The 15,902-nt window shown below is 39.3% G+C and overlaps 1 protein-coding gene across 1 annotated transcript in view; it reads right to left on the bottom strand.

Annotated features, from left to right (window-relative positions):
- Positions 1–10,838: 10,838 nt before the first annotated feature.
- FAM3C (FAM3 metabolism regulating signaling molecule C) overlaps positions 10,839–15,902 on the bottom strand; it is a 52,770-nt gene continuing 47,706 nt past the window's right edge. Inside the window, exons 9-10 of the mRNA XM_043872177.1 lie at positions 14,181–14,307; positions 10,839–13,323 (exon numbers count right to left, since the gene is read on the bottom strand). Coding sequence (XP_043728112.1) covers positions 13,234–13,323; positions 14,181–14,307 — 217 coding nt within the window. The 3' untranslated portion in view covers positions 10,839–13,233. The remainder of the gene's footprint in view (positions 13,324–14,180; positions 14,308–15,902) is intronic.

The raw sequence follows: 15,902 nt of genomic DNA on the forward strand, positions 1-15,902 counted from the left end.
CCCTGCATGCCTGAGTAATAACTTCCAACTCCCGAGCTGCGTCTTTGGGTTCTTTCCCTTCCCCCTGGCATCAGCTTGGAAGCCATCCGTGAACGTCTCACATGTCTATTTTACCAGCTGACAGCCTAGTTTTGGGCTATTCCCTTCACAGTCCCCATCATAGTACAGGTAGCATCATGGTGCTCTTGAAATAAATACGTGTTCTGGGACCCAAACAATTCTATCCAGTCCAGGCTGTTGTGGCTGCACTGTTTCTTGCGTTCATGCTACGTTGCTTCAGTTGTGTTGGACACTGTGCCCTACAGACTGCAGCCCGCTAGGCTCCTCTGTCCGTGGGATTCTCCAGGCAAGAATTCTGCAGCAGTCTGCCTTGTCCTCCTCCAGGGATCTTCCCCACCCTCCTCTTTTATGCCTCCTGCGTTGGCTGGCAGTTTCTTTACCACTAGCACCAACTTGGGCTCCTTATTTTGCAGGTAACAACAACAAAAAAAGCAACCCAAACTGACAAACATTAAAGGAAATATACTGATTCAGTGACTGGAAGGTATAGAGTTGTGATTGACTCAGGTTAAGTTTGGTCCAAAAGTTTGAACGTTCCCAGAGTTAAGATCTCTTCATCTCCAGCCTGGAGAAGCTGACTTCTACTGCAGGCTCTGCAGGGTTCTGTGCCAACTCCCCAAACCCTACTCTCAGCAGCTCCAGGCTCTCTGCTTTTCTCAGAAACATGGCTGGCACAGACATAACACTCTTCTGGGGCTTCCCTGATGGCCCAGTGATCAAGAAATCCCCTTGCAATTCAGCAGACACAAGAGGCGCTGGTTCGAAACCTCCGTGGGGAATATCTCCTGGAGAAGGAAATGGCAACCGCTCCAGTATTCTTGCTAGAAAAAAATCCCATGGACAGAGAAGACTGGCGGCCTACAGTCCATTCACTGGCAAAGGGTCAGACACGACTGAGCATTGGCACAGGCACTTCCCCATTCTAAGGAGAGAGGTTCTTTTTTTCGTTGCTCCAGCACACAAGAGAGAAAGCAAGCTTATTTCCCAGAATGCCCAGCAAAAGTCATCATTGACTTTGATTGGTTGCGGTGCCTATCCTTGAGCCAATCAGAATGGTCATTGGGAATTGGGTTTTGATGATAAATACACTGGTCATATTAAAGCAATCAAGACCCATGCTGGGAAATGGCTGTGGGGTTCATTCCAACTAAACCCACATAGTTTGAGAATAGGAAAGGGATGAATCCACAGAGAAAACCCAGGGTGCATATTACCATAAAGGGTCCTCTATGCCCAGACTCTCTCTCAGTTCTAGTCATGTGTTTAGGAAAGACTTTAATTTTCTGAAGTATAGTCAGTACTGGTGTGTTTGGTTTTACTTCAGATGTGGAACCAGAAAAGCTTTCCATCAAAATATTTGTTTATAGTCAATTTGGTGAGCTGCTGATACTTTTTACATCACCTTCCAAATTCCTCATCAAATACTGAGAATTAAACCTACCATTTGGAGCCAGTTAGTGATTGAGAACACTATAATCCACTTAGCTGTCTTGAGGGAAGAAAAATTCAAATCATATCTCCAGGAACCATATATATCCTGCAAAACAAGACTTTCTTAAGGAAAGTTGGCCAAGATGCCTTAATTTTTTTTTTAAATTTCAGTTTCAGTGTAGAACAGATGTAATAATTCATAACATTTCTTGGAGTAGAATAATAAGGTAAACTGAGAAGGACAGATGGGTGGTCCAGCACGAAAGGAAAAACAGTGGGACACCAAGGACTCAATTATTTTGAAAAAGAAAATATTAGTAAACACTTAGATAGCACTTATTATGTACCAGACATTGTTCAAAATAAATTGTATGTATTAAGACATTTGAGCCTCATGATAACTTCGTAAAATAGGTACCACTCTTGTAGTCCTCACTTTACAGAAAGAGACATAGTAATAGTGAGGTAAGTAGCTGGCCCAGGTCACACAGAACAGGCTGGCTTCAGAGACTGTTTCCTTAACCATCATATCATTATGGTGCCTCTCACAGCAACAAAATAGTCAGTGCAGAGTTTACAGTGTATCATTTAAAGAGTTTGGGGATTTGTAAATATAATGACAATTACAGGATGTTCCTCCCTGGTTTGATTATATAAACTTGGTTGAGAAGCTGGAGAGAAGTGATGGGAGAATTGAGGTCTTAGAATTCACCATGAAATGTAATTAAAATACACTGCCTCTTGATTTCTAAGCTCTAAGTGATTTAAACTTCCCTCTAGTTTAGATCCCAGTGTGGCTAACAGTTGGATTATGCTTCAAGAGCCTAACAATCATTCCAAAGGAAATGACTAGGGGTGAAGATCAAACTAATTTAGTGTGACATTAAATAAATACGTGCATCCTTTTCATTGTTGTGCTTACAGCCAATTGTTACATAAGGTGTTATTTTTAATAGATGGATGAAATTTACTGTTGGTAATGGTGTACATCCACATCCAAAGAAAAACCACTAGAGATGGTTTGCATGATTAAAATCCCTTGAAACAAAATCATGCTAGAAAAAGCAGCCTCGCCCACTGGTTGTAAAGGGAGAGTAATATTAAATGTGGACAAAGTCAACACAAAGTCTCACATGTGACTTTTAAATTTACAGAAAAAGTGAGAGGATCTGATTGGTGTATGAGAATTGGAAGAGCAGGGAGAAAGGGGAGTATAGGGCTGCCTGTTTCCTTCTGTTAAAATGCCATTCTGAACCCTTGGGTGATTCAAAGAGACTGAGAAGCTTTTTCTTCTGCGTGTCAGCAACAAATAGCTGTCCATGATCATGGCCCATATCCACTTGGCCATGTTTAACCAAGAAAGAGGAAGGGTGGTACCTGATAGCCCCTAATTCAGTCAGTCAGTCAGTCAGTCAGTTTAGACGCTCAGTCGTGTCTGACTCTTTGCGACCCCATGAATCTCAGCACACCAGGCCTCCCTGTCCATCACAAACTCCCGGAGTTTACTCAAACTCATGCCCACTGAGTCCGTGATGCCATCCAACCATCTCATCCTCTGTCGTCCCCTTCTCCTCCTGCCCCCAATCCCTCCCAGCAGCAGCGTCTTTTCCAATGAGTCAACTCTTCACATCAGGTGGCCAAAGTATTGGAATTTCAGCTTCAGCATCAAATTCTTCCAATGAACACCCAGGACTGATCCCTTTTAGGATGGACTGGTTGGATCTCCTTGCAGTCCAAGGGACTCTCAAGAATCTTCTCCAACACCACAGTTCAAAAGCATCAATTTTTCGGCTCTCAGCTTTCTTCACAATCCAACTCTCACATCCATACATGACCACTGGAAAAACCATAGCCTTGACTAGACAGACCTTTGTTGGCTAAGTAATGTCTCTGCTTTTTAATATGCTATCTAGGTTGGTCATAACTTTCCTTCCAAAGAGTAAGTGTCTTTTAATTTCATGGCTGCAATCACCATCTGCACTGATTTTGGAGCCCCCCAAAATAAAGTCTGACACTGTTTCCACTGTTCCCCATCTATTTCCCATGAAGTGATGGGACCAGATGCCATGATCTTAGTTTTCTGAATGTTGAGCTTTAAGCCAACTTTTTTACTCTCTTCTTTCACTTTCATCAAGAGGCTTTTTAGTTCTTCTTCACTTTCTGCCATAAGGGTGGTGTCATCTGCGTATCTGAGGTTATTGATATTTCTCCCGGCAATCTTGATTCCAGCTTGTGCTTCCTCCAGCCCAGCATTTCTCATGATATACTCTGCATATAAGTTAAATAAGCATGGTGACAATATACAGCCTTGACGTACTCCTTTTCCTATTTGGAACCAGTCTGTTACTCCATGTCCAGTTTTAACTGTTGCTTCCTGACCTGCATACAGGTTTCTCAAGAGGTCGGTCAGGTGGTCTGGTATGCCCATCTCTTGAAGAATTTTCCACAGTTTATTGTGATCCACACAGTCAAAGGCTTTGGCATAATCAATAAAGCAGAAATAGATGTTTTTCTGGAACTCTCTTGCTTTTTCGATGATCCAGCGGATATTGGCAATTTGATCTCTGGTTCCTCTGCCTTTTCTAAAACCAGCTTGAACATCTGGAAGTTCACGGTTCACGTATTGCTGAAGTCTGGCTTGGAGAATTTTGAGCATTACTTTACTAGCGTGTGAGATGAGTGTAATTGTGCGGTCATTTGATCATTATTTGACTTTCTTAGGGATTGGAATGAAAATTGACCTTTTCCAGTCCTGTGGCCACTGCTGAGTTTTCCAAATTTGCTGGCATATTGAGTGCAGCACTTTCACAGCATCATCTTTTAGGATTTGAAATAGCTCAACTGGAATTCCATCACCTCCACTAATTTTGTTCGTAGTGATGCTTTCTAAGGCCCACTTGACTTCACATTCCAGGATGTCTTTGATAAAAGAAGAATGGGCTTCCCACGTGGTGCTAGTTGTAAAGAACCCACCCGAATGCAAGAGTTATAAGAGACTCGGGTTCAATTCCTGGGTTGAGCCAATCCCCTGTAGGAAGAAATGGCAACCCACTCCAGGATTGTTTCCTGTACAATCCCATGGACAGGGATTCTCTAAGCTTGGCAGGCTATAGTCCTCAGGGTCACAAAGAGTCAGACACTACTGAAGTGACTAAGCATGCTCGAGTGTAAAGGGGGGATATCACTAAATTTAACTGCATATTTAAACATACCTTGATGTCTTCATAAGCCAGGGAAAGATATAAATAAACAAAACGTAAGTCAGTAATTACCTTTTTATTTCTAGTACATCTACACTTTACTTTTTAAAAAATCTTTAAAAAATTTTGGCAGTTTTATTTTTATATTTTCTCCAGCTTTATTGAGACAAAATTGACATATAATTTTGGGTAAGCTTAAAGTTCTATCCATTTCAATTTGATCTCAAACTCTCTGGCACGTAACACATTTACACATTTTTGCTCTTCACAAGGCTCTATGCAAGCCAGACAAGAGGTAGCATATGGCATAATACCAAAAGGGCGGACTGAAAAGTGAATGCGACAGATCCCCTTTCACATTTCTGATATGTAATAGATACAGGTTTAACACTTTTACAAGCTGAAAGATAAATTTCTAAGAAAAAATTCTCCCTTCTGCTAGTCTGAGCACTTTTTCTTCCCTCAAATGCCCAATTTATCATTCCTTGAGAAACTACATCTAAAATTCATTAACTAAATAAATATAGGAACTACTGTCTCAGAATTTTAATTGTCACAAACGCCTGTAACCATGCCCGTGACCCACTCTCCCAGGGCTCAAGAACTACAGGGAAATGTCTCCAGGGTATTTTCATAATGGGGTTTGTTTTTCTTAATAATGGGATTTTAACACTTCTTTGCAAGGTGTTAACAGTTCCATAAGAATTGGCTTTCAACTCCATTCCCAGGCCAAAGGTTTCTATGAGTCAGGTATCAGTTCATTTACTGATCTTAAATCTCAGGTCCTTACACTTGAGGGAGAACAGAATCTGGGAAAGGTGCACTCCCCTTGGTCAAGGGGACACAGCCTCATTCCTCACACCTCAGGAAATCCTCACTGTCAGCTCTTAACTACAACCCTCCGGGTACCATTTCCCCACGACTGAACATAATTCTAACTACTCCTCAGCATCATTTGCTTTCACATCTCTCCTCTGCTCCGAGCTTGACCTGGAGGTATTTTCTTTGAAATTCATTCTGTTCTTGTCGAACAAAGCAGACACTCCTCTAATAAAGTTCCCACTGCATGGGGGTACCAGAAACCAGTTGCCAGGTGGCCATCTCATCCCACTGGTGATGCAGAGGGCTAAGACAAGCAGGGAATTCCTGGCCCCAGCTAGTTCATCTGAAGAGGTGACATCTAAGCAGTAGCAACAGCACTTGTGTGGTAGGTAGACAAGCAAGGCTGTGTTTGAACACATGATGCATGGCTGAAAATGTGTCTGAGAGTCAAATGAATAAATTTCAAACAACAGACTTGTGAGCAAAGTGTTGATCCCAGAACCTACCCCCCCCCCAAAAAAAAAAAAAAAGGTTTCAAGATTCCTTTCTTGTCCAGGAACTGCTGTGTGTGGTAGGAACCTTCACAAGAAGCCAATGCTGGGGTCAAGGGGGTCTGCCAGGTCTCAGCATCTCCTCTGACCTGATGACAGTTCCAGGAGATGAGTGGAGTGTTTGAAGGTTTTTGTGTATCCCGTCCTGGGGCTTCAGCAGACTGTCCTCTGCGACTCAGCTGCTGCCACAGGAAGGAATCAGAAAACATGCCTTGCCTCTGGCTGAAGTCACATAATTTCACATACTCATGGGGGCCAGCATGTGGAACTGTATCATGTGATCATCTGAAAGTAAAGTTGCATGGAAATACACAAAAGCTTAAGTTCTGCCTATGAAAGGCAGTTTGGTGTTGGTGTGGGTAGAGTGGAAGTGAAAGTGTTAGTTGCTCAGTTGTGTCCAACTCTTTGAGAGCCCACCAGGCTCCTCTGTCCATGGAATTCTCCAAGCAAGAATTCTGAGTGGGTAGCCATTCCTTTCTCTTGGGGAACCTTCCCAATTCAGGGATAGAACCCAGGTCTCCTGCATTGCAGGGAAATTCTTTACCATCTGAGCCACCAGGGAAGCCCTAGAGTGGAAGGGTAGGTAGTATATAGTCAGGAGTTTTGAGGTCAAGGAGAACCTCAGGTGAATAGCTGTGTCCTGTCTCATGATCTTGCTATCCTAGTCATTTAATTATTCCCTTCTGGCTTGGTCTGTACGGGCTGCTATAACCAAACACCACAAACTGGGTGGCTTATAAACAGCACGTATATTTCTTACAGTTCTGAAGACTGGGGAGTCCAAGATCAAGGTGACAACAGATTCAGTGTCTGGAAAGGTCTATGTCTTGATTCACAGATGACCATCTCCTCATTGTGTCCTCACATGACAGAGAAGCCCAGCCAAGGAGCTCTCTGGGGTCTGTTTTATAAGGACAATAATCCCATTTGTTAGGGCTCCACCCTCATGATTTAATCCCCTTCCAAAAGCCCCACCTTTAAATACCATCACATTGGGGATTAGGTTTCAACATGTGAATTCTGAGGGGACACAAATATTCATACCATAACACTTGATATGATCGGGTTGGAAAAAAAAAAAAAAAAGAGGCGGACTTAACTTTCCTCTATGGCTAAAACATGACTAGCATGTAGAGGACAGGGTCAACAGTAACAAACCTAGCAGCTTCATTTAAAGTATCACTGACTCTTTGAAACCCCATGGACTGCAGCATGCCAGGCTTCCCTGTCCATCACCAACTCCCGGAGCTTGCTCAAACTCACGTCCATTGAGTCGGTGATGCCATCCAACCATCTCATCCTCTGTCATCCTCTTCTCCTCCTGCCCTCAATTTTCCCCAGCATCAGGGTCTTTTCCCAATGAGTCGGATCTTCCCATCAGGTGGCCAAAGTATTGGAGCTTCAGCTTCAGCATCAGTCCTTCCAATGAATATTCAGGACTGATTTCCTTTATTATTGAGTGGTTGGATCTTCTTGCAGTCCAGGGGAATCTCAAGAGTCTTCTCTAACACCACAGTTCAAAAGCATCGATGCGTTGGCACTCAGCCTTCTTTATGGTCCACCTCTCACACCAGTACACTACTACTGGAAAAACCATAGCTTTGACTAGATGGACCCTTGTTGGCAAAGTAATGTCTCTGCTTTTTACTATGCTTTCTAGGTTTGTCATAGCTTTTCTTCCAAGGAGCAAGCATCTTTTAACTTCACGGCTGCGGTCACACTATGGGCTGATTATATGGAAACTAGGAGCTTACAATAAAGGGAATATCTTTTGCCAATTGAGTTTCAACTTGTTCTTTCAATAGTTGATGCACCCCAGTGACAGGCATGATTTCTATAGAGCTGAACACTGAGCTTAGCAATGGCAGCCCGATGTGCCTGTGAAGTAGCTGTATGTCTTGGCTGTGTTGTTTGCTTATAAACTACCTGTGGAACAAACCCCAGAGAAACCTCACTTCTGTTTCTAAATGAAGGGCTGACAGTTCCTATTCCTTTCTGAGCACTCTTACAATCTGGGACATTGTAGTGTTGAAAGTGTGTCCTTAATTCAGCTGCCCTTGGTACTCTAACCCTCCCTGGGGGAAGGCTCTGGGGCACGATGAAGATTTCACATGGGCTCTCACCAGGCTGGCTGCACCATCCTTTGCTGCTCCCGGATACTTCCAGGCTAGGTCTGCCTGCTTTTTGCTCCATCTAGTCTCTGGTAAAGAATCCGCTTGCCAATGCAGGAGATGTGGGTTCGATCCCTGGGTCGGGAAGATCTACTGGTGAAGGAAATGTCAACCCACTCCAGTATTCTTATATGGGAAACCCCATGGATAGAGCAGCCTGGTGGGCTACAGTCCACGGGGTTACAAGAGTCAGACACGACTTAGTGACTAAACCACAACAAGAATCCTTGATTTTACTGGAACCTCAAGAAAGGAGATGGGGGCAGGGAGAGGAACAATAGGAGAGGTTGAGGCCAGGTTAAATTGAGGAAGCTTTCAAACTGAATGCTCTATGACAATCTAGAGGGGTGGGATCCGATGGGAGATGGGAGGGAGGTTCAAGAGGGAGGGGACATATGTGTACCTATGGCTGATTCATGATGATGTATAAGCAGAAACCAATATTGTAAAGCAATTATTCTTTTTTTTTCTTTTTTAAATTATTTTTCCCCATCCTGAACCCCCCTCCCACCTCCCTTCCCATCCCATCCCTCAGGGTCATCCCAGTTCACCAACCCAGAGCATCCTGTCTCATGCACTGAACCTGGACTGGCTATCTATTTCACATATGATAATATACACGTTTCAATGCTATTCTCTCAAATCATCCCACCCTCGCCTTCTCCCACACAGTCCAAAAGTCTGTTCTTTACATCTGTGTCTCTTTTGCTGTCTCACATATAGGGTCCTCATTATCATCTTTCTAAATTCCATATATATGTGCTCATATATTGTACTGGTGTTTTCCTTTTTGACTTACTTCACTCTGAATAATAGGCTCCAGTTTCATCCACCTTATTAGAACTGATTCAAATGCATTCTTTTTGGTGGCTGAGTAATATTCCATTGTGTATATATATGTACCATAGCTTCCTTATCCATTCATCTGCTGATGGGCATCTAGGTTGCATCCATGTCCTGGCTATTATAAACAGTGCTGCAATGAACATTGGGGTCTCTCAGATCTAGTTTCCTCGGTGTGTATGCCCAGCAGTTGGATTGCTGGGTCATATGGCAGTTCTATTTCCAGTTTTTTAAGGAATCTCCACACTGTTCTCCATAGTGGCTGTACTAGTTTGCATTCCCACCAACAGTGTGAGAGGGTTCTTTTTTCTCTGCACCCTCTCCAGCATTTATTGTTTGTAGACTTTTGGATAGCAGCCATTCTGACCAGCGTGAGATGGTACCTCATTGTGGTTTTGATTTGCATTTCTCTGATAATGAGTGACGTTGAGCATCTTTTCATGTGTTTGTTAGCCATCTGTATGTCTTCTTTGGAGAAATGTGTTTAGTTCTTTGACGCATTTTTTGATTGGGTCGCTTATTTTTCTGGAATTGAACTGCAGGAGTTGCTTGTATATTTTTGAGATTCTTTGTCAATTGCTTCATTTGCTATTATTTTCTCCCATTCTGAAGACTGTCTTTTCACCTTGCTTATAATTTCCTTCATTGTGCAAAAGATTTTAAGTTTAATTAGGTCCCATTTATTTTTTCTTTTATTTCCATTATTCTTGGAGGCAGGTCATAGAGGATCCTGCTATGATTTACATCAGAGAGTGTTTTGCCTATGTTTTCCTCTAGGAGTTTTATAGTTTCTGGTCTTACATTTAAATCTTTAATCCACTTTGAGTTTATATTCGTGTATGGTGTGAGAAAGTGTTCTAGTTTCATTCTTTTACAAGTGGTTGACCAGTTTTCCCAGCACCACTTGTTAAAGAAATCATCTTTTCTCCATTGTACATTCTTACCTCCTTTGTCAAAGATAAGGTGTCCATAGGTGCGTGGATTTATCTCTGGGCTTTCTATTTTGTTCCATTGATCTATGTTTCTGTCTTTGTACCAGTACCACACTGTCTTGATGACTGTTGCTTTGGAGTATAGCCTGAAGTCAGGAAGGTTGATTCCTCCAGTTCCATTCTTCTTTCTCAAGATTGTTTTGGCTATTTGAGGTTTTTTGTATCTCCATACAAACTGCCAAATTATTTGTTCTAGTTCTCTGAAAAATACTGTTGGTAGCTTGATAGGGATTGCATTGAATCTATACATTGCTTTGGGTAGTATACTCATTTTCACTATATTGATTCTTCTGATCCATATTTCTCCATCTATTTGTGTCACCTTTGATTTCTTTCATCAGTGGCAATTATTCTTCAATTTAAAATAAGTAAATTAAAAAAAATCAAGGGAGCTTTGGGGGAAACAGAAATTAACTAGCTACTGGCATGTAACCATCAAAAACCAGGTATGCAACAGAAGAGTCACCCTGGGAACAGACAGCAAAGGAATGATTCTGAGGAATGTGTTAGAAAAAGTAAATTCTGGTACTTTATCCTACAACTCCTCGTTTACATGCACTTATTGCTGCTTTAGAAGGCCCAACTGAAGAGGCTGAGTGGCAAATCTTTTTCCTGATCAACACAAGCAATTTTTCCCCTTTCATGTTCATTTTTTAAAATATTCTAAATGCATTTCTACTTTCAACTGCTTTCCTAACTGAACACAGCACATTTCTCATTCTTTCATTTAAAAATGGGGTATGTCAACCAAATTGAATGAAACTATCATCTTTTTGGAGGGGTCACTTTATTTATAATATGTATAAACTAAGTATAAAGTGCATTTCAGGCTAAAGGCATTGAGCTTCATCTGGCAAAAAAAATTACAAAATATCAGATAATTCATTTCAAAATGAATACAACATAGAAAGAACAATGATAAATTTTAATCAAAGTCAGGAATATAAAGATTCTGGCTCAATTTTTCTTTAATTTCCCAGATAACACTTTTTTTCCTATGGTCATTGCTGTATTTTAACAGGCATATCATAATAAACTTGTCTTGCGACTGCATCTATGATTACAAATAAAAAATACACATCCAAGAGTCCTTAAATACCATTTAAAAGACCAAAGTGTCAATGCCAAATTTCTGATTTTAATGAAAATTCTGAACATTAGATGAGCATTGTTGCATTTACAATGCTGATTTTTAAAACCTATCTGAAAGTAAAATACAGTAAAATTATTGCTTTCAAAGTTATGTTGACATAAACCATACAAGACAGAATTGACATAATAGCAAACTACATGAAAGCAATTAAATAACCAATCTTTTGGCATTTTACACACCTCTATAAAGCTGTCATGTTAGTCCTTATCTTGAAACAGAAGTGTTGTCATCTAGATACTTAAATTCTATCCATGTTAAGATATATCCTGAGGATATTAGTGTGTTTAACCATAGGAATGACTTAAATTTTGCATGTTAAGCAGGACAATAAATGCTTGACAAACCTCAATGTGAAGTTCTGTAGGTATATTACTTTGCCAGATAATACAAAAAAGAAATTCACAATGCAAAACCAAGAATATTTATTCTCATTACTTAAAAAAGAAAAAGCAACACTTATTTCACAATCCCTGAAACTGTAAAATAGCTATTCTTTTAATTTACAGAATCAAGGGAAGTATTCGAAATGTTAAAATACACATGCTGAAAGTGATTTAGCGTATCAGCACCAAAAATCTGAAAAGTTTACAAAAATTGTTTAGATGTGTAAGGTGCATTGATTCACGAATTACATTCAATTTGAGGGAAGAAACAGTACCCCAAAACTCATTGATATTTAATAACTTCCAACTCAGTTTATAGCAAAATAAAAAACACTGCTTTTAGTTTTTCTTTATGTAAGGCATCTAAAATTTAGATCAAAAATTGAAGTGCTGCCTTTTACTGTGAGTGGCAGTTTGTTCATTACATTTTTTATGTTCCAGTTTAAGATACTGGAACACATATTTAATGCCCTAAAAATATTTTAAGAAACTTGAGTCATTTTGTGAACATCTGAAGCTAACAAAAAAGTTAGATTTCTTATATTTTTAGATAGAATTGGGTATGAAGTCACTGTGTATCAAATATTTCTTAACTGTTATCAGTCCTGATCAGTTCATTAGGACTTTTCTATTGATAAATAAATATGTTGTTATCTTTTCAGGCAAAAATTACTATTAGGAAGTCAGATGAAAGTAAATACAAAATCTCTGGGTTTACAATCTAAAATCATTGTGACATTAAAGCATGCCTCTTTCCAAACCACTTGGTCAAGGCTGAGAACAATTAAATAAGGAAAACTTAGGCCAGTAAGGTTCTAACTGTACTGACATGCTGTCCTGAATGACTTACTAAGGCTGGGGAAGGGACTTGGCCAGATTCCTCAGCTCTGGGGAGTTGCCCCCTCCTGCCTCACTCTGAATAGCTTATGCAAAATCAAGTTATTCACACTGCTAACACAAAATCCATCAAGCTACAGTCCTGAATGCCATCTACGTTTATATATTTACTTTGTACTGTGTACATTAAAGTGTACATTAAACAAACAATTCTGTTGTGCTTTTCATGTATTTGATATGTTTTCTTATTTTATTTATAGGTTTCTTGGGAAGGTAAGAGAAAGACTAAGGAAAAAAATACAACAGGGGAGTCAGACTGTAAAGTAACATTACACACACAACTATGCCCAATATCTTTTTAATTTAAAAGATACTATCATCAGAAGGCAATATACATATATATACGTAAAAGAAAACAAAGTCTGCTCCCTAAAATCCATATCATTCCATGATAGATTTTCACAGCGACTAGTATATATCAATATATTTTTCATATCTGTTCAGTTATCCATTGGTATGCTTTTAGAATTAAAAGATGCCATTAGCATCAAGGTCTGAACATTGTACCATTAGACAGATGTGCTTGAAAATGGTTCAGTGATTTGCTCATTATGATGACTATTTACAAAGACAGCTATTTACGTTAGCAATAAATAATTCTGATATCAAAAGAGATAATGGACATGCACACACCGAGATGGCTGCATGCTCTTAAAATATTTACATGTCGTTTTTCTGGTAGGGCTTTCCCATTGACAGTGAAAGTGTGCTCCCTTCAGTTTTCTCCATGTCAGTCTTGCTTCTGGGGAATGCATCCTTCCATTTCTACAACTTCAGGCCATCCTTCATATTTATTTGTGTCCTTATTGTTCTTTATGTGCTGTTGGAACACAACCACAGTATAGTACTTTAGCAAACTGCATATCTGCAATAACATAATTAAGCATACTCATTTCAGTAACACTTCTATCAACATATAAATTAGTGTTCAAGATATTAAATGAGAAAAGGGTCTGGCATATAGTGGCAGACCTTCAAAGAGGAGCGGAAAGAACAAAACACTGCAGATGGTCTTTAAAGATCCTTTGTAAGTCAAAAATAAGTTTACATTCTAATAAGTTTACAAGGATGTATCCTGCCTGAGGACAATCTTTGGATTAAACCTTCCAGCCAACTCTGTTATCTTAAAATGTAAATTATGGGAGTGGGTCTGGTAAGGTCTTTGCAGCCTCCAGACATTCTTTGGATTCATTGGAGAGTATATAACTCCATTGCTAATACTAGCAAAGGGGGTACTCTTTTGCCCCCTTCTGATGCCTATGTCAGAAGCTTTCTCTATCTCCTTTATACTTTAATAAAACTTTATTACACACACAAAAAAATAAATAAAGTATTTCTGTACTTCATTGATTCTAATATCAAAAGTTCAGCTAAAATTTTTAATAACCAACTTCCTAAAGGTCTTATGATACAAGTAATCATAGGCCAATGCATTGTCATGTAGGAAAAAAAATTTCATGTAGAATTTGACTATTTTTTAAATTTTAAAATTAAAATAGTGTCATGGTTATTTCAAATAATTGATTGCCAGGAACCTATGAAAAATATGGAAACATATTATGGAAACATACTTAATGTCTGCTTTATCTAAGTTGCAAATAACTGGGATAGGAATACGTACTGTACAGTTTCACACAATTGCTGTTGCCCATTAATTATGACGTCTGAGACACTAACCTGTTCAAAAGGGCTTTTTGTCTTAATGCCTTTTCCACCACAGAAGACCCAGTTGTCTCTGAAACCAAGATGAGTAATAGATGTACTCCCCAATTCAGCAATCAGCCGGCGGGCCTCATCATTGAGTCTTGAAGAAAGAGAAAAAGAATGGCACAATAAATGTAGTGTACTGTATGTAGTCTAAGGAATACTGATACACATACAGCATTTAACATACAACCATGAAATAAATGAGAAAATCCTGGCTTAAATAAGAGAACATAAAAAAATAAATTTTATCAGAGTAACATTCCTACTATTTGAATTCTTTAATGATGAAAGTTATGAAATCTAGCAAATAAGTTTCTAGCTTATGCAATTTAGAAGTACCTTTTAGGTGTCTTAATTTCATAACAACAGTTCATTTTCATCTACATTCCATCAAATAAAAATGGGAAACTGCAGTCTGTAGGTACCTATTCAGGTTAATATAAGATCTTAAGTAGTCAATATCTTCGTAAAATTAAAAATCACTTTGAATCTCCACTAAACTCTTTGTAAATTACATTTGAATAGAATTAAGTTAAATGCTAATAGAAATCTGGATGTTTCTAACACTATGTTTACTTATATCTAACTTCATAACAGTAATTTTTGCCTGAAGAGATAATAACACGTTTATCAACAGGAAAGTCCTAATTACTGATTGGGACTGATAACATTTAAAAAATAATTTTATTTGACCCACAATGAGTTTATACTCAATTCTACATGAAAATATAAGAGATCTGACTTTTTTTGTTAACTTCAAATGTTCGCAAAATGACTCAAGTTTTTCAAATATTTTTAGGGCATTAAGTATTTTATGTGAAGTAGGTGAAACTGGCAAGGCAGTTCTCATGTAACTAACCTGAAGATAAACAGGAGATTTTATGTTAAAAAAAAAAAAAAAAAGCTTCATGAACAGGACAGAGCTATATATGTCATTAGCTTTTCACAATTAGTCACATCCAGGGGGCAGTGAAGCTGTTTTAACCACAGCTTGGGCACTGCTGCCCTCCTGGGAAAGGTCATAAGAATCAGTGAGAAAATCAGGGGCAGCCCTAGAATACTTAGTCTTTCAGATTCATATCTATATCAAGTGATGCATTTATAACCAAGAGAAATTAAAATAAATGAAATGGCTGTGCAAAAGGACCAGTGAAGTCTCAGCCTCTGAAGATTCTGACACCTTCACACACAAGTACACGTACTTGCGTCTGGCTTTCTCCCCAAAGTGGGTCTGTAGCTGTGTTTCTTGTAATCATCCTTACATGAATTGCTATCACTTTCATTCATCTGCTTACTTGGTAAGCAATTTCTGTAGTAGATGGACATCCCCTGAAAGTATTGTCTGAACTGTTTTCTTGTTTCTGAACAGTGTTAGCATGTCATGGATCTGCAGACTATTACATTCCACTCTTTAGTTTATTCAAATGTTCTACCGCTGGCCCCTTAATTAGAACATTTTACTGGAATCATCAGCAGTAGTAGTGAGTTTTGCTGCTTTATCTAGAATAAATGGTGCAGAACAGAGGTCGTGCTTACTGGGCAGCCTAGGGACAGCCTCCTGGAGGAAGGCCTACGGGCTTCAGTCAGTTACATCTAAGAAAAATCACAAATTACACCTCAGGGTGCAGGCTTCAGGGCTGCTTGTAAATAGCTGAATCTTAGGTTCACAAATGCCAAGAGATTGCTTCATAC

Source organism: Cervus elaphus, chromosome 18 (assembly GCF_910594005.1).
Source record: "Cervus elaphus chromosome 18, mCerEla1.1, whole genome shotgun sequence".
Lineage (NCBI taxonomy): Eukaryota > Metazoa > Chordata > Mammalia > Artiodactyla > Cervidae > Cervus > Cervus elaphus.